This window comes from Dysidea avara, chromosome 3, assembly GCF_963678975.1.
Source record: "Dysidea avara chromosome 3, odDysAvar1.4, whole genome shotgun sequence".
In the NCBI taxonomy this organism is placed as follows: domain Eukaryota; kingdom Metazoa; phylum Porifera; class Demospongiae; order Dictyoceratida; family Dysideidae; genus Dysidea; species Dysidea avara.
Window position 1 is genome coordinate 42034154 of NC_089274.1, and position 19573 is coordinate 42053726.

At 38.5% G+C, this 19573-nt stretch overlaps 1 protein-coding gene across 3 annotated transcripts in view; it reads left to right on the plus strand.

The window, feature by feature from the left end:
• Positions 1–19573, plus strand: part of LOC136251039 (E3 ubiquitin-protein ligase rnf213-alpha-like) — a 148213-nt gene that overhangs the window by 30360 nt on the left and 98280 nt on the right. For all 3 annotated transcript variants that reach the window (XM_066043416.1, XM_066043417.1, XM_066043418.1), the window contains exons 3-7: positions 1580–1720; positions 1780–1967; positions 8831–9135; positions 9583–9803; positions 10648–10878. In XM_066043416.1, coding sequence (XP_065899488.1) covers positions 1580–1720; positions 1780–1967; positions 8831–9135; positions 9583–9803; positions 10648–10878 — 1086 coding nt within the window. The remainder of the gene's footprint in view (positions 1–1579; positions 1721–1779; positions 1968–8830; positions 9136–9582; positions 9804–10647; positions 10879–19573) is intronic.

Genomic DNA, 19573 nt, shown 5'->3' on the forward strand with positions numbered 1-19573 from the left:
GGCAAACCAAGTTGCTGAGTTGTCCTTATGGTCTATATGGCAGTGGCCATAGCAGGTTTTATTCATGGAAAAGTATTGATATATTCTAATAGAACGGTGAGATAAAAATACCCTAATAGAACAGTCATCAAACAATATAGCATAAAGTGTTAAATTTCTACTCCCAGATGTAAATCACGGAGTTGCTATGTCATTTTTCAGATTTGGTATCCTCCCAGACAACCTATAAAAGCATGCTTTGCAAATAAGTGTATTGCACACATCTTTAGTGGTAACCCTGACAGTAGCCATTACTTGACCAGACCAATAAATTGCAGTTTTCACCAGCTCTGGTTCTAATAACAATTCACAGGTACTAGGAATGTATGATATATGTTCATCACTTTGTGTTTTGTCTCAACACCGCTACAATGCAGAATTCATCATACACCCCCATGGCTTGAGTCTTTAACTGATAAAAATTAGTGATATCCCCTCCAAAAACACCTTCGCTGTAAAAAAAGGTGCGTCCAAGAAACTACAAGTACCTGGAAAAAAAAACAGCTCAGGTGAAGAAAAAAACTAACAGGCAACTGAAAGAGCTGATATCTGGAGCGGCCAAGAATCAATGTTGCTACAACTACCAAAGTTTTACCAAATCCATGCTCAAGTAAAATGAAAGTAACTGGCAACCAAAACAGCTGATATTTGAAGTGGCCAAGAATAAAATTTATTTTGATACAACCAACTACAATTATTAATGAAGTTGTAATATTGAATCTTAATCATTCAACTGTGTTCTGTACATTCATCCCTGCTACATCGTAAATTAATTCTTTGTTACTCTAATTGGCTGGTAATTTGGCCGCCTTTTTCGATAGTCAGTATAGAGAGAAAAAAAAAGGTGACCAAATTACCAGCCAATTAGAGTAACAAAGAATTAATTTACGATGTAGCAGGGATGAATGTACAGAACACAGTTGAATGATTAAGATTCAATATTACAACTTCATTAATAATTGTAGTTGGTTGTATCAAAATAAATTTTATTCTTGGCCACTTCAAATATCAGCTGTTTTGGTTGCCAGTTACTTTCATTTTACTTGAGCATGGATTTGGTAAAACTTTGGTAGTTGTAGCAACATTGATTCTTGGCTGCTCCAGATATCAGCTCTTTCAGTTGCCTGTTAGTTTTTTTCTTCAGCTGAGCTGTTTTTTTTTCAGGTACTTGTAGTTTCTTGGATGTGCCTTTTTTTACAGCGAAGGTGTTTTTGGAGGGGATAAATATTACTAATCAGTCATGGTGTGAAACATTGCTGGCATGCAGCCTCAGGTAAACTTAGGAGGCCTCAGGTCTTTATGTTTCAAGTGCGTAATCCAAACTTGCTGCCCTATAGTGGTCATGAGTGTTTTCATTATGAAATGCACTTTTTACCCCTGTACTTCTATTGGCCATGCAATTAAGTAACTCCATGAGTCTGTGTAATAACCATGATCACACCTTTTTGATTGTTCAGAATTTTTCTTACAGTATGTACGTACTCAGTGCTATGCTGATTAAACTGTATGTTTAGTTGCTTAAATGTAACTGTTGATTCAGTTTTCAGGTTACTTTCCATCTCCTTGTTCCAAGTCAGATGTGGAATTGGAATGATCACTGTCGTCTGAGTATTCGTCATGGATTTAATACAAACAATAAGGATTTCGAAGAATTATTTTTTGATACTTGGCATGATCAATAGTACGTAACAATATCGGTAAATTATACTGAGTGGTGATATTATCATGTGCTTTTTGTAGTAACCAGTTATATCAAGCTGTTGAGATAAGAGCACGAATGAGACTTCCAGTGTACTTCCTAAACAAGAAGCGTGCATACAAATATACTGTTCATCATTCTACTAACCAGTGTGTTTATTGGGAATGGTTATATAATCTTCCAGGTCAATACAATCGTTGCTTGGAATTTGATCAAAACTCATCAATAAGTTAGTTGGTAACTAATGTGAAGTGTTATGTTTTGTCCAGTGTATAAATAATTGAAGATAATTAGCTGTCTCACAAATCTACCAAATTTACTTTCTTTATCTGAAATGCCACAGCCTCAATTCATAGTTACAGTTATTGTGTCATGTATTACCGTATAGTGGGAAATTTCCGGAGGGTGAAATTTTCGGATGATGATCATTGTGAACTATTTCGGAAATAAATTTTCGGATAAACACCACAATCAGCACTTCATGGAAATATACAGAATCGTGCTCTGGCAAGGCAGGTGAAGACTTCTGTGCGTCATCAGGTCATGGATTACATCGTGATGGACTCCGCCATATGTAATGGACTTCGCGTAATGCCTAACTACACTGAGTAATAGTGGCACTAATCCCGTAAACAGCTGCTCTTTTCGTTCACTATTTCTGCCTTTTCTTTATGCATACACCTGAAATTCACCACGTGGCTTCCGCTGGATATCTCCATCATTCTGGTGACATTTGAATTGGCAACAATAATTGCAAAACTAGGCATTTATTTAGCTAGCAGACCGTTGTACTGGTATCGCCACACTGTTTACACACCTTGAAGTACTTGAGGAGTGCTATGACAACTCACGATTTTTACCTAAATGTAGACTATGTATGAATAAACAATTTTGGAACTTATTTTCACTAATTATTTAGTTTTCCAAAATATCCGAAAATTACACCCTGTGGAAATTTCCCGCTATATGGTAGAATAATTACTCAGAAGTTCAAGTGCTGCACCCTGCTCCTATAATATTTTATAGTTGTAATATGTGCAGCATGTCATTGAGTGGTAAAATGTATACCTGAAGCCCTAGTAGTAGAGTGGCATTGTGCTAAAATTTTGACATAATTCCACACAAATTGCACTCATTATGATATTTATTATTTATATAGTGCCATCACAGATTTGACCTTTGGTGACCTTTACAGCCATGTTTGCATTGAAAATTCATCCTTTTCTTCTTGAGGCATTATTTTACATGGTTAAAACATGGTTTCAAATTATTAAAATAACAATTTGAAGTCAATAGGTGATTTTGTTTCAAAGTTATGACTGCTTATATCAGCCATGAAATTATATAAAGTTACCTACTCATTGGTAATCCAAGGGTAAATATATTCCAAGAATGTTGTCGCTTATAAAAATGGATGACCACAAATGTTCATGAAAAATTTGTCCATCATTCAAAATTAACTAGAACTTTACACTGTGTTTATATTTTAAAATAAAGATTTCACAACTGTTAACAGATTGAACTTTCAAGTGATCCATAAATTATGGGATATTAGCTTAATTATGGTTCATTGAAAACTTTAATCATTAATGTTTCAAAAAATCTGTTGTTTTTTCCTCGAGCAATGGTGGTAGAATTTCAATATAACTTTACAATCAGTCCTCAAAAATATGTTCAACTACTCAGCAAAAGCATCAAAATAAAGCATGCTTGATCATCTATCACTGTTTTTGGCAGCAAAGAATGCATTGTAGAGCAGCAATAACTTTGCACATACAAACTATCATTTTGCGGAAATACAAACCACATAAATTTACTATTAACTTGTTTATTGCACTTATTGCTCGGTTTGTCATCTTGTCCTGCTGCTGCTGTTTAGCAGTGTTTAAGTGGAGGTTGCTACTAAGAGTGTAATCTGGCTGCAGGAAAGTCAATGGCAGTACTTAATTGGCATACCTTTATTGATGAATGGTCATTGAGAAATGTATTGGAGACTAGTGGCGGACTCTTTTCAATGGAATTCATGTAGCAGGCTGGTGAGGAACAGAAAGCTATTGCTCATTTTAAGGACAACAGATACGATATACCTAGGATCACTGTGATTGTAGATAGTAGCTGGAACAAATGTTCCCAAAAGCATTCATATAATTCCAAGTCTGGTGTAGGCATCATCATCATAAAGGAGGCTGGGAAGATCCTGTTCATGGGAGTGAGGAGCAAGTATTGTGCAGTATGTCACAATGCATTTGGGGTGGGGGTACTATACCTGAGCATGCTTACTTTCTCATTTGGGACTGGTCTTCATCAGCAATGGAGGCCGACATCAGTTCCACCAGTCAGAAATACAGCATGGCCTCCATTCGATGGAGATGGTGACAGTTCAGTTCACCCTACCCTTGTCAGCAAAGTACATGTACCACATATGGCACCTTGATAAAGAAGGTGGAATGTACAGTACTTTTGATATCATCCAGTCCTTCATTGTCAGTGGCATCCCCACTTGAGAGATGATTACATCAATCATACTTGGGTAAGAAGAGGGTGATGTGATAGTGTTTGTAGTAATTGTATTGATCATAACTGATGTGTGTTGTTGATTGTGTCATTTGTTGCATCTTCCGCTATATTTTTGGCCATTGCTCCAATGATACCCTGTTGTGATGGAGGTGGCGGTTGTTGTGGTTGTTCCTGTTGTTTTGCTGTGGCTGTTCCTACTGTGGTGACTATCCCAATTCCTGTGTTTGTTTCCAATAACCACTACTGAGGTAGACCAACAGATGATATGTGATATCCAGCAATCAATTAGCAGACTAGTAGGGAAAGCGCCTCAGTTACTTGGTAAAAATGAAAACATATCCCATCAATTGTATAAACTTGCAATATGCGCTATCAATCTGTGTGAACATTGGATACGCTTACAGACCAAGTTTGATGGTGGCAAGCAGATCAATAGAAACTAATCTGGATCATGGGGTGGTTGGTGTGCTGGTGGTGGTCTACGCTATAATGAAGGAGCTGTATGCGGACCATCAAAGTGGAAGAAAGCTGTGTATGCAATGCATTCAAGCTTGCTGCAGCTGATGCTGTTAACTGTATACCAACAATGATTGGAAGTGTAAAGTTTCAGTTACTGCAAAGCTGCCATGCAAGAAGGCATGGTGCAGCACAACGTCAATGGACAATAGCTTGAGCTCCAGAATGGCATATTCCAGGAATGAAAAGTATCATGCATTGTTACCATTGCATACCTTTATAACTACAGATATGATGGTTGTATTGAAGCTCTAGATGTTCCAACTGATGTTCCTGCCAATCAACTGAAGGAAATGTTCATGAGATGTTATATGTAAATTAGAAGTCATGGTGTACAGCTTCAAGACCCAGTCAATTGAGGTAGCAACAAGGAATCACAGTTACAATGACGATGAATCAGTAGTTTGGCTCATCAAGAGGAGGATGAGACTAAGGCCCACCCGATTGCTAAGTGTGACTCATCACATCTGTAACTCGTATGGTATATACTCCAGTTGTTGTACTTGAGTAACTTGTAGGGATGCACCAATACTACTTTTTACTAGCTGATCTGATACATTTGTGGTGGAAAATTTGCTGATACCTGGCCGATACCAATACTTTGCCATAGAGGCATTCTTTACAAGAAACAGGCAGTATCTCCACTTTGTTTGATAAGCAACACTTGCTAATGTCTTATAGCACTGCTTGTTGGTTTTGTGGCCATCATGCATCATTGAATCATGATGATCAATCAACACATATGGCTTCAGTGAATCTTGTTTCACAGCTTACTGCCCATTCAACTGTACTAACTATCATAATCACTGGCTTCTTTAGTAATTCCTTGGTTATATAATAGTCCATTCCACTTGCTATGTATGCTGCCATCTTGAAAAACAATTAAATGATGTCATACAAAGTATCAGTTATGGTATCAGTCACCTAAACCGTAGCCAATACCAATCCGATACCACAAAAATGGTCAATACCAATAAAATATCAGTATCAGTGCACTTGGCCACCAGGTGGGTGGGGGTCTACAGCAAGAACAACACAGTGTGGGTGTGTACTCCTCATGGCTACATGATAGAGGATCACCTAGTCCAACAGTCAATATCAGTTTAATGCTGTGCGTTAGTGAAAACTTTACAGTCCGAATGATAGTAAGATTGTGTTCATGATAGCTGATAGTATCACAATAGTTAACTTATTATAGGATACAACTTACGAGAACATAAAAGTGGTATAATCCAGCTGTAAATGAAGACAAGTAAGATAAGCTACAAAAAAAAGACAAGTGATAAAATAAGTATAGTGATATATTTACTTTGGATTTGCTCCTAAAAATTGCAGCATGTTGACTGTTTTATGTAACAGGGAGACAACTTCTTGTATCTTTCCGAGGTCACAGAGTAGTGGTGTCGAACTCCTTGTAATTGTTCAGAACTCAGCTCAGAAGCTACACTTAGTTAAAGGAGCTGAAGAATGTCCACTATTGCTAGCTTCAGTGGCTTGTTTTGACAAGGCTTGTGTATACTCAGTCAAATGATGCTTCTCAAGATGATACCTTATGTTACTAGTATCTCTAGTGTATTTAATATGTGCATAACGCTTGTTGCAGTATACTTCTGTATGATTTTGCTTATCTAGTTCCAATATCTTTCCATCTTGGCCTGCCATAAATCTGAAAAATTTCCATACAACACTAGTAATATTTTCTAGCAGCTGTAATTTCTTTTGCCTACCTTTAGAACCGTGTTCTCTGGAATCTTTGCTTAGTTCTTCTTCACTAGACTCTTCATCATCACTTAACTCTATAACATTGTCCTTGTTATCCATCATGTTGTTATTTGATTTGTGCATGCATTTTTTAAAGATAGGAGTGGCCAATAAAATCGAAAGTGATCTCTTTTAGTGATTCGGGTATGTTAATACAAACATTAAAGCGATGATGATGATGATCATTATTATTTTTATTGTAGAACGTTGTTTGTTAACAAGTAAACAATTGACCGTAGAACTTTATTTATTATTACTATCAATACTCAAATGTGTAAATATCACGAACAATATTCCAACTTGAGTAATTAAGCCCCATTTCACCATAACGTTCGATCGAGAACCACACTGTTGCAAACAACGAACAAAATAGAACTGAAGTATATATCGTGCCTTGTTGGACCCCTTCCTCTACTTTTGTACAGAGACTATTGGCTCATATGAAATTCTTTCAGTGTCTGTGTGCAATACTATTGTGAATTCACATGAGCTTGTGCTGCCCCCTGCACAGATACTTTCCTGTGACATGTGGCCTTTCATGTGCAAGCAATACATAAGTAATTTTACATGCGAGTTATTACAACCAAAAACATTATTTTTGGAATTTGAGGGTATCCCGTATCCTTAAAGTTTTCAACTTTAAATAAATATATGGATCAGTTGAAGGTTAATAAATAGTCTTAATTCAAACAGCAAAGTTTTTATTGCATAGTACAAAGTTACAGTTGAATTTGTAACTATATTTCTTTAAATGGTCGTAAATAAGAAACCATGTGGGTATATGAGGATAATAATTTGTGTGAGTGATGAACACCACAGGTAATGCAAATCACCAAGCTTTATCACGATTGGAAAGGTGACCTTTTGATTTGACACAGAATGAACCATGTATATATTACATGAGTGATTGCTACCCATTTATAATATGCTGTGTTCCTGACAGAATATTATTTACGTGTGATATACCTGAAAGAGCATATATCTGTACTTAATAGCTGTGTAGTCACTGATATGACACATGATATAGTACAGTTTTCTAAAAGAGCCCTCCCTAAGTGCTGTTAAGGGATGTTAATAAAATTTGACAGCTGAGCGCCACCTATTACCCCCATTGAACTGTTATATAACAAGTTTACAAAGGGTCCAGGAAAGTGGTAAGCAACCCAGTCGCACTGTTATAGTATGGACAACTGCATAATAATAACTACTATCCGTTTCAGCTCTAACAAAGAACCATTATACTATATAACTTCAAGTGGGGGAGGAGTGACTGGTTCAATAATCCATTTTGGCTGGTGAATGGTTCAATAATAACACTGAAGTATAGCTAACTATTGGTATCCCGTGCAGTACTATATTTGACATGAAGGAGTGTGCTAACTGGAACTGCTTGCTGACAAAGTACACATTCGTTGCAAAAAATATGCATTTTTAATAACAGTTGTCAAAACCGCAATGATTTTTTGAATAGTAGTATAAATGAATCATTTGGATATAATAATATATAGTTAGTTGTATACTAAGCATATAATTCAGTCATTTGAATATTGTTGGTTATTAGGGTATACACTGTAGTACAAACTCCTATACTTTCCAGTACAACCATTGTTTAAACTATAACTAATCAAAAAAATATGTTAATGGCAGCTTCCATTGCTCAGTGTGCTTAATAGGGCTGAAATTAATGGAGAAGTATAGAGAACACCCAAACCATCTTGAGATCGGAAACCAGTCAGGAACTTTCTAGAACTTGCCTGTCCACCACAATCGTTAAACAAGGTGAAGCTTCTAGAAAAGAAAAGGCACCTGAAACAATCGGGTGCAGTGATTGCTAATTGTGCCAGGCGCCAGGAACTCCTATGTTCACTTGTTTATAATCATATTTTTTGTACATATAAACAACTGTTCCGAAAAGGAACAAACTCACCGAGAAGCACTAGCGGCAACAACGAATATTATCTGCTATTGATGCTATCGTGTTCAACATTAACTTAGTTTAAAGATACTTAAACTCCTTTTATAATACATAAATGCACAGAAGGTGGATAATTTTTCATTGTTTAGTACCAGCTATTATACTGCACTGTTCTTATAGAGTCTAGAAAATTGGTAAACAACCAAGCTACACTTTTAACTTTTATAAAACCAGATCTTCATATTTCCATTATGCAATACAATTGGAGTGTTACAATATTCTATATGTATTGCACATCACTACAGAATACACAATGTATATAAAGTATTTCACTTATTTGCCTTCATTATTACATACATATGTATTTCTGTTGTCATTTGTAGGTACTTCATATCATGTTTATGATGGTTTTGTTTTTCCGTCTGAGAAACGGTGGGATAAAATATATCACTATTCCAATTCTACTGGAATTAATACCAAAAATGCTTGGGAGATTGCTCTGGCCTTATTTCTACAAAAGCATAAAATAGTATACACCGAAACAGAAGATTTTGACATCACAGGAATGTGTGAAACCATCTGTGGCATTTATTTTCACATTAAACAGAAGACGTTTATGCCTTTCAAAAGTGAACATAGACCCATTTCTATGTCTAATTCTGAACACCTTGACAATGGTGTTCGAAAGGTTGGTGGTATCACAGTACAACAACTATATTACTAAGATAGCCACAACATATATAGTTATAGTGTGTTGTTGTATGACTACAATGACTTGTTAGACTGCACTGTAAGTGCTATAGAATAACTGTAACCCTACGAAATATAATGCTATAAAGCAGTAAGCCTTTTCAATTGTATAACTGCAGCAAGGCTTTTAAGGACAGTTCATACTTTTTTCTCCTAGAATCCTAACTAGGCTTACTGTCATAGCTGGGTGTGGCCAGTGTTAAATGCCTGGTTTTCTTCAGACACCGTGTGTGTTTGTGTATTCATCTGTGTGCATGTCTTGAATGATCTCCCAAAGTAAGTAAGGTACATGCATGCTATAGTATTGACAAGACACATCTAAAGTACTGACTTTGAAGGGACTAATAGCTGACTAAGCATTGTGTCAACTTATGCTTTCATATAGTGGATACTAAATATTGTCAGCTATCTCGATCATCATCGAAGTAGCTCCTATTATGCAAAAGTGTGGTCAGCTAAAGTGGTTATGGCATTGGCTACTATTATAAGAAAAACTGCAATTTCACCCCCATCCGAGTCTGATGCACTGAGAAAAATGCTGAAGTACTTGCAGCTGGAAAAGCCACAGTACGAACATGTTGTTGCCACAATGGATGAATCATTGAGGTAAAACTTGCTTTGTTATGTACGCATTTTATTTTCTATAAATCATTTCATATGTGCTGCCAATGTACGTATGAACCATTTTAGACATATGTATGTACGTATACGTATATCAGATGGTATATACGTAGTAGAGTTATATCAGGCAAAGTGTTATAACTAATATGTGCCATGTGTTAATCTCCTACACATGTAGGAAACTGCTGGCATGCTTCACATATTGGGCTATGTGAATTTCAATAGTAGGCACTGGTAACAGTACGACAAGGTGTTGCTGTGCTAAGGGTTCAAACGTGCTCACCATGGCACAAGCACACAAAAAGCTTGATTGTGGGTTTATACAGTGAGCAAGGAGACACAGGACATCAAAACATGACTTGATAATAATGGTTTAGTGCTGTTTATGTGTTAATAGTTTAGTGGTGACTACAAGTCATGCCCATAGTAAACTATCAGATTTTACACAATTTTATTCATTAGTATGATGTAATTTGTTCTTAATGCATTTTATGTATTGTATTTCATTGTTCAAGTACGTACATTGCAAAGATATAAAATTTAAATGCATGCATCTCAGACCAATTTGGAATGCACCTTGTTTTACTAGAAAAATTTCACTGTAAAAAAAATTTCACTGTAAAATATGGTGTGGGCATGATTAAGTCACGGCCACATGAAAATTGCATTACATTAGTCCCTGTGTTACGTAAGTACACTTGTCTATCACATACGTACGTACATGTGTACATATCCTTGCATTAATTGAATGACACATACACTATTCTGTGTCTTGATGTCTATAAAGTCGTGCATGTGTCCTGTTTCATATTTCTTGTTTACTACACAGGGATGATGTTGCTCGTAGTATTGCTCACCTCTGCTCAGTATCAATGGCCACAAACAAAGCACTTGGTACACCACTCTGGGAGTGGCTACTAGCAGTTCCACTTTTTCACCAGCTACAGTTCCCCGAAGGTGTGGATCACATGTACATTGATCCTGAAAAACCTGACTGGGGAATGAATGGACTAGATAGAGATAGAGTGTGGGGGTTTAGAAGCATTGTGCAATTCCAAAAGTAGGTACATACTGTATGTTTTTGTGGCTGCACATAAATTATACAGACAATTACCTGTTTGTACTGAAAAAAAGTTTTTACAGTAGGACCTTGATTATCTAAACTTCTCACAGTAGCTGTGACTGTTCTATTAGGGTATTTTGTCAACAAGTGTACTGTAAAGTTGGGCTGTTAAGTGCATGTGCTTATAATTTTTGGAGAAAACTATTTGTAAAAATCATACTAACTGTTAGATGGAGGCGCATATGTGCCTAATAAATAATCGTGGTGAGTGTAACATGGAATCACTACGTTGTGAGAGTAGTAAATAGTTTGTGCCAGTCGCCATGCCAGTATGCAAGGATATTTGGTTCCATTTGTGGGTGAAATCCTTCGTGATAAACAAGATTATCACTATCCAGATAGCTGATTTGCTCTATACATAGCGAAGGGGGAGATGTAAGTGCTCGAGGAGACATTAATTTTTCAGTACTTTCAGTTTTTCTTGCTGTGCGTAGTTTTATCATCGCATTTGGCCATGTGCACTTATCATCCATGGTTAATTACAAGAAATGTGTATACACTTAAATAATATGCACTTAATGGATACATGCGCTTAACATCCCGACTCTGCGGTATGTTCTATTAAAGTATTTTGTCACAGGTGTATGTTCTATTAGAGTAGTTCAACAGAGCTCTGTATATAGAATTCAGGGGCTTCCCTAAAGAGCGGTAGAGCAGTGCAGCACTGCTCTACTTTACTCAAAATTCTTCTGATGTGGTAAAAAGAATGTATATAATTAACAAAATGACTTTGATATTGGTAGCAAATTGACAGTTTTACCGCTCTACTTTATTTTGCTGGGGAAAACTTTGTAGATTAATGGGCTCATTTATCTGAACAAATTCACTTATGTGAATGCTTTTGTGATTCAGCTGGCACACAGGTGTTCAGATAATGGAGGTCCTACTGTATTAACTTTTTGAAGATACTTATATAGAAGCCAGTTAAACCCCACCTGCACTCGTAGGATATCTAGTTATCAACACCTCAGCGTCAGCTTTGCCTCGGTCTCAGGTTGATAACTATGATATCCTACTCATGGTGGGATTTAACTATAACTTATTGTTTTACTGTGATTTAATATCATGCACTACTCCAGCTCGTTTCAGTACTTTTTATCAATGTGCTATGGTCCCTACTGTAGTTGAAAATTCCAAATTGTTTGTGTGCCTGTTTGTTGGCTTTTTAGTAATGACTGGTGAACCCACGCATACTGCATCAAAAGAAAGAAATGGCGCCACACCCCATTATAATCTGAAAAGTGAAGTATCCATTACGCTTCATTGTCAGCTATATTCAACCCATTACACAACATTACAAATCAAGAACTATTCAAAAAGCACCTCTGCAATCCACGCATACACATTAAAAGAAAGGATTGGTGCTGCGCGCCCCAGTTATATCAATTATTGTCTGAAAAGTGAAGTATTTGTTATGCTTTGTTGTCAGCTATGTGTTCAGCCTGTTACACAGCAGTACGAATCAAGAACTATTTGAAAAGCACCTCTGCAATCAAAGTAGCCACTATGAAAAATATTACCGATTTCCGTTACGAAGAAAAGCCATCACGTGCTACCGCTAAATCGACACTTTTCGCTTTCAGCAAAGATAAATGGGACACAAAGGAGGGTACTGGTAAGTCCACAAAGAATACTATTGTACGTACTGCGGTATGCCAAAAGGCACCTCTTAGTAGGGTCAAGAACTGTGGTTTCGTGACCAACCTCTGGCTAACAAAGTTTGGTGGTTAATATTGTACTTTAGGATATGTTAAACAAAATGAGCTCCCATGCCACTTTTTAAAGTCTGGGGAAAGTTCAGTAGAACCAAAAGTCTAAAATGGCTACTAACTGACATGTGCAAAAATAAAATAATGATAAAAATTCAAATAAAAGTTCTTTTTAGACTAATTTGGGGTCAAGGAATCCAATTCTGATGTTGTTTTTGTGATTGAATGTTATTATAACCAAGAAATTTAAGTTTGGTAGCTACCAGAACAGACAACTAGCTAGCTGTTTACAGTGATTAAGCCTTGTTCTTTCAGCTCCACAGTCAGTAGCACCGTTCTTGACTGTGCACAACCTCTTGACAGAGTTAGCTGACTAAAACTAGCTGACTGTCAATTCTTTGCAATGAGAAGCAATTGATGGCTGATACCAAAAATTGTCAACATTGGTCGAATTCAAGCTGCTCGGGTGAATAGAAAGCAACTCTCTCAAAAGCATAAGGAATATACTCCAGCACGTATGCGCGGAGTTGGGCAAGCTATACGAGATTTAACATCATGCTTCCACTTTGCTTTCCATTTGATCCAGCATCACCTGCTCTAAGACCCTTACAATTAGCTATTCCAGCCACACCTGAGCTCATTTTAGATTTCAAGAAGGCCAAGCAAGATGGGGAGACCCAGCCAATAAAAATTTTCATGGATGAGTGCATCTATTCTAAAGAAAAGTCCATCCATGATCGCATAAAACATAATTCGCATCTCACCTTTGCAGGGATTCCATCAACAAAAGTCTCTGAAAAGACACTAAAAATAAAACGAGGAAAAATGGATAGTAGGACACTAGCATTCGTGTTGATGTCAGTGGTCTACTGTCTCTACCTGAGCTCATGAAACATCGTATATATGAAGAATACCTAACACTGTTTAATCCCAATGGTACTTTCAGAAAGACTCAAAAGAGCAAACTTCTGTAGAATATAGCGTGTTCGATCACGTGACTCAGTATTCTCTATTAAAGCACACCATACAGACACTTATGTTTACAAACATACGTACAGGAAATATATACAAATGTCTACATGTCACATCTCCCCTCTTTAAGCATTTGCTTTAGTATCGTAGGTGATCTGGGGGATGGATAGCTGTTCCTGTTTGTAGGCGAGTAACAGGTCTTGAATAGTTTGTTGAAGTAGGGGCTTCTGTAAGTTGGGAATCAGGTCGAGTTCGTAAATGTGCTCGATTTCTTCTAAGTTCTCCAGAGGGTGTCTCAACAACAAACGATCGAGGTGTAGTAGCAGAGTGTGACACTTGTGCTGGTATCAGTCTTGACTGAACTCGGCTATCAACCCACACAGGCTGGTTTTCTGGTAGCTCTGGTAGGTTTCTTACTCTATGCCGTCAGTCATAGTTTTCTTTCTGTGCCTGCTTGTATTTTTGATCTAATGTTCTAAAGTGTTGAGTGTGCTCCCAGTTCGGCACAAGGTGGTCATTCACTTGGGAAACATCTGTCCTTATCTTCCTCCCCATTAGCAATTCTGCTGGACTAAGTCCACACCAAGGTAGGGGAGTTGCTCGATAACTAAGTAGTGCCTTGTAAGGGTCCACTGTATGTTCCAGTAATTTCTTCACTGTCTTAACCATTCTTTCTGCTAATCCATTAGCTTGAGGGTAATAAGGGCTTGTTGTTGTATGTTGGAATTCATACACCTGAGCAAATTGCTTCATCTCCAGTGAGTCAAACTGAGGTCCATTATCAGTCACCAGAATCACAGGGATGCCGAATCTGGCAAAAATAGCTTTTAAGTGTGTTATGATGCTGGAGGAGGTGGTGGATGTAAGCTTCTGCACTTCTACAAATCTCGAGTAGTAATCAACTACCAACAAGTAATTACAGTGTTTTAGCTCGAAAAGATCAGCAGCAACTCGTTCCCATGGATAGCTGGGTAGAGGTGTTGTTAACATAGGCTCTCGGGGTGGAACCGTAAGTTTCTGGCAGGTTGGACATGACTGAACAAACTGTTCTATTGCACTAGTGACTCCTGGCCACCATACTGAAGTAGCAACACGGAGTCTACATCTTTGTATTCCCTGATGACCAAGGTGTCTCTTCTGTAGTGCTTGCTGCCTCAAACTTGATGGTACAACAATGTGAGTTTGGTACAGTAACAATCCATTGGTGAGGGTGAGGCTACCCCGATATCTCCAGTAATCCTTCAATTCTCTACTTAGTTGGTTTCTACTTGGCCACCCTGATGTGCAGAATTCAATCAGTTGTACACAGAGTTTGTCAGTTGCTTGAGCTTTGGCATACATTTCTAACCGTTCTTCACTTGCAGGAAAACTTGCTGTGATAGACTGTACAAACTGCTCTGTCTCACTGGGGATTAGACCAGACTTGTCTGCTGTTTCTTGAAGGGGAGCTCTAGACAGCGTGTCTGCAGTATACAATGATTTGCCTGGCACATGATGAATAGTGTATTGAAATCTCATGAGTCGGAGTCTAAACCGCAGGACACGGGGTGGTAGGAGGTCTAAGCTTTTCTGCCCTAGAAGAGGGATGAGGGGCTTGTGATCCGTTTCCAGATGAACAACTTTTCCCAGCACATACTCTGAGAATTTCTCTAATGCCCATGTTAATGCCAGTGCCTCTTTCTCTATCTGGGCATAGTGACATTCTGTTTCACTCAATGAACGGGAAGCAAAAGCAACAGGTCGCCATTTATCTTCTTGCTGCTGTAGGAGAACGGCTCCCAAGCCGTAACTAGATGCATCTGCAGAGATTTTGGTTTTTGCTGCAACATCATAAAGTGCTAGTTCTCTGGTAGAAGAAATTTCTTCTTTAAGTTTCCTAAAGGACTCTTCTTGGGAATCAGTCCATGCCCAGGAATTCTTGGTGCTTAGTAGGTCACGAAGTGGCTTAGAAATTTGAGCAATGTTTGGTGAGAACTTAGACATCTGATTAACCATCCCCATGAATCTCCGGAGCTCTGTGATGGATGATGGTGGCTTCATGGCTGAAATAGCTGCTGTTTTCCTTGGGTCTGGTGAAATTCCCTGCTTGTCAATAACATGGCCAAGGAATGTGATTCGTGGCTGAGAAAATTTGCATTTCTCACCATTCAGTGTAATTCCAGCTGCTTTAATCCGTTCCAGAGCTGCCTGAAGTCTTGAGTCATGTTCATCTGAAGTATTCCCAAAAATCAGTATGTCATATATGTGGCATAGTACACCTGGAAGATCTGAGAGGACTTCATTCATTTGACATTGAAATACTTCTGGTGCACTTGTTATACCAAATGGGAGTTTATTAAAACAGAATCGCCCGTATGGTGTTATGAATGTTGTTAACAATCTGGACTCTCAGGCTAAAGGGATTTGCCAAAATCCACTATTAGCATCAAGTTTGCTAAACATTGTTGCACCTGTCAGTTGTGCTAAGGTAGTGTCCACCTTTGGCATGGGGTGTATTTCCCGTAAAACATTCTCATTAAGAGGCTTCATATCCACACAAATTCTAACTGCACCTGAAGCCTTTGGCACAACCACCATTGCTGCACACCAAGGGGTAGGTTCTTTGACATGGGATATAACACCTAAGCTTTCCATGCGCTGTAATTCTGCTTGTACCTTTGGCCTTAGTGCAAGGGGGATATTTCTTGGTGTGCTTAATGCATGTGGTTGAGCATTAGGCTTCAAGTTGATCTTGTACTCATGTGAAAATGTGCCCAGGCCAGTAAACAATGATGGGTACTGTGAAACAATACTAGTACTATTATCAACAGATTGTACATGTGATAACAACTTCAAAGCCTTGATGGCTGGAAATCCTAACAAATTGTTTGTAATGTTCTTTACAACGTAGACAGGTTGTGTACAACAGGATTCTTTGTGTGTAAGAGTAAGAGATATCTTACCCAAAACTATCAGTCTGGTCCGATCTGGGCCGCAGAGTGTTGTGTCTGGTGGTTGCAAAAGTTCTATCTGGTTCAAACTGTTCCATGTGGCTTCAGACAATACCGTAACTTCAGCTCCTGTATCCACTTTGAATTTTATCGAGTTCTGTCCAATCCTCACTTGCAATTCCCACATGTTACCATTGGTATTCTCCACTGTATCAAGGTACTTGACGTCTTCATACTGCTGAACTTGTTCATTAAGTGGCCGTTCTGTTGTGACAGAAATCGTGGCAATGGTGTTTGAAAGACATTGGGAGCTGAAGTTCCCATGTCTGTTACATCTAAAGCAGGTCGCCTCCTTTGCTGGGCATGATTGTCGAGGATGTGCTCCTGTGCCACATCTTCGGCATTTGTTGAATGTGGGTTTATCTGAGGTTGGTGGAATTGCTGGCAACTTTCTCCTGGTGGGGAACTGTTTTACTGCATCCAGAGAACTGCTTTCTTGCTTGATAAGCGGTCGTTGCAAGATATCTTGCTGGGTTCTGATGGATTCTCGTTGGCGAATTAACTTCTTCGGTTTGTCCAGAGTAAGTTCTGGTTCTAGTTGCAAACGCTCTGATAGGGCGGAGTCCCGAATCCCTACGTCTAAGCGGTCGCGGATTAACTCATCCTTCATTCCTCCAAACTCACAGTTCTCAGCTAACCTATGAATTTCTGTAATGAAACGGTCAGCCGGTTCCCCTGGAAGTTGGCTGTGCTGGTTAAACCGAGCGCGCTCATAAATTACGTTTTTCTTCACCTTGAAATAACTGTCAAACTCTTCAATAACTTTCTGATACTTCTTTCTATCATCAGTTGAGATACGAGTAGTGTCCAATACTTCCTCCGCGTCTTCTCCCAGGAAGTATAACAAAGTGCTGACTTGGCATTCTTCGCCTTTCTCTGCTAGCCCTGACGCCTGACGATACTGCTCAAAGTGCCGCTTCCACTTCGGCCATTCTTCGCTGTTAGCAAACGAAAACGGGGTTGGAGGCTGTAGATTCATTATTCTGACACCATGTAGAATATAGCGTGTTCGATCACGTGACGCAGTATTCTCTATTAAAGCACACCATACAGACACTTATGTTTACAAACATACGTACAGGAAATATATACAAATGTCTACATGTCACAACTTCTGCAGAAGTTAGCATTACAGCCCTTTGATGTCAACTCCTACACACCATTAGTAGACATGATGTAGCACCTAACATCACCTATGGGTCAAGAGTGATGGGTCCCCATACACTTGGGGTGACTACACCAACAAAATAGAGTCTGTGATCCTGGCACAGCATGTCAGTGCTACCACCATCATCTGCATCAATGATCCCCATGACTATGCTGAGTCCACCAAAGATGATGAGTGTGAATTGCGCATTCAGGGCCAATGTCCCATATCCAATGTGTATATAAAGCCAGCTAATCTGTTTCCCATGGCCTGCAAATTCAAGACAATTCTCTGCACTGCTGGCAATAAGAAACGCCTCCAGACTCTAATCAAAACTCATCAGCTCTCAGAACTGTCTAAGTCTATCAATCAGGAACTAGTCTACTCAGTGGGTGAGGACTGTGTGAGTCTGTCAACTGGTGACACCAAAGAAAGCCTGAGCTTTAGTCAGGGCGAGGCTGACACAATAATGCTATCTGTTTATGCAGCTCTAAGATCGATATCACCTGGTTATATAGCAATCTCATAGTAATTGATGCAGAAGACACAGTGTGTACATTCAGGCTGCAGTCATTTCACATAACATTTCAGGTATTATAATACCTCTAAGAAACAGTTGTTGTTTTTTTCTGCAGAGGCATGTGTACTGATGATTTTGCCAAATCTTTTATACCTTTTCATGTCTTGACTGGCTGTGATGCCAACAGCTGTTTTTCTGGGCACAGCAAGATATCCCTCTATGAGAAATTGTCAAAAAGTACTGAGGCCCGTAGCCTCATCTCAAAGTATAGAGAAGGCCTTCTGCTGAGTGATGATGTCTTGAATGACCTAAAGTCCTTTGTTATCTGCTACATGTACGGAGACACATTAAATTTCTCTCTGAATCTAGCCCGTGCAACCAAGTGGAAAAGACTAAAGAAAAAATCTTCAATGTGTTTGCTTCCTGATGATGACAATCTTGAGCAGCATATCAAATGTTCCAATATGTTAGCCTATGTTCAGTGTCACCCTGACCTGAGAAGACATCCCTCTCCTATAGGTCATGGTTGGGAATTGGCGAATGACTGTTGCAGACCAGTGCGCCACACAAACCTGCCCTTCCAATTTCACTTTCAGTGCCATCAGTGCAACAGGATGGCTATGACTGTCAATTCAGAACTGAATCTGAAGCTGCATATGAATCTGATTTTGATACTGAACCCGAATCATCAAATGAGTTGGAGTCATTGGATGAACCTTGAATTAGACTTAACACACTATTTATATGCATTACATCTTATTGAGCAAAATTCTTAAAATTTTACGTTAACAAAACATCCAATCACAAAAATAACATCAGAAATGGATTCCTTGACCCCAAATTATTCTAAAAAGAACCTTTATTTGAATTTTTATCATTATTTTATTTTTATGCATGTCAGCTAGTAGCCATTTTGGACTTTTGGCTCTACCAAACTTTCCCCGGACTTTAAAAAGCGGTGTGGGAGCTCATTTTGTTTAAAATACCCTAAAGTACAATATTAAACCATCAAACTTTGTTAGCCAGAAGTTGGTCACGAAACCACAATTTTTGAACCTGCTATCTTGGGCTGAAGTGACGCAAACAGTGAAAAAGTCAAGCCCAAATCCTTAGCCGATATCAAGTATACTTGTCTGAAGGCATTAGTCAGTCAGTTACTCGGTCAGTCAGTAGAAAATTCTGGTAAATGTTTTTTAAATTCCATAGCAACTTGTTGAAAGCATTTCGGGTCAATCTGAAGGCTTGTTTGGGCTTAGTCTTACCAAACCAATACTGCCTAATCATTGTCAGTGAA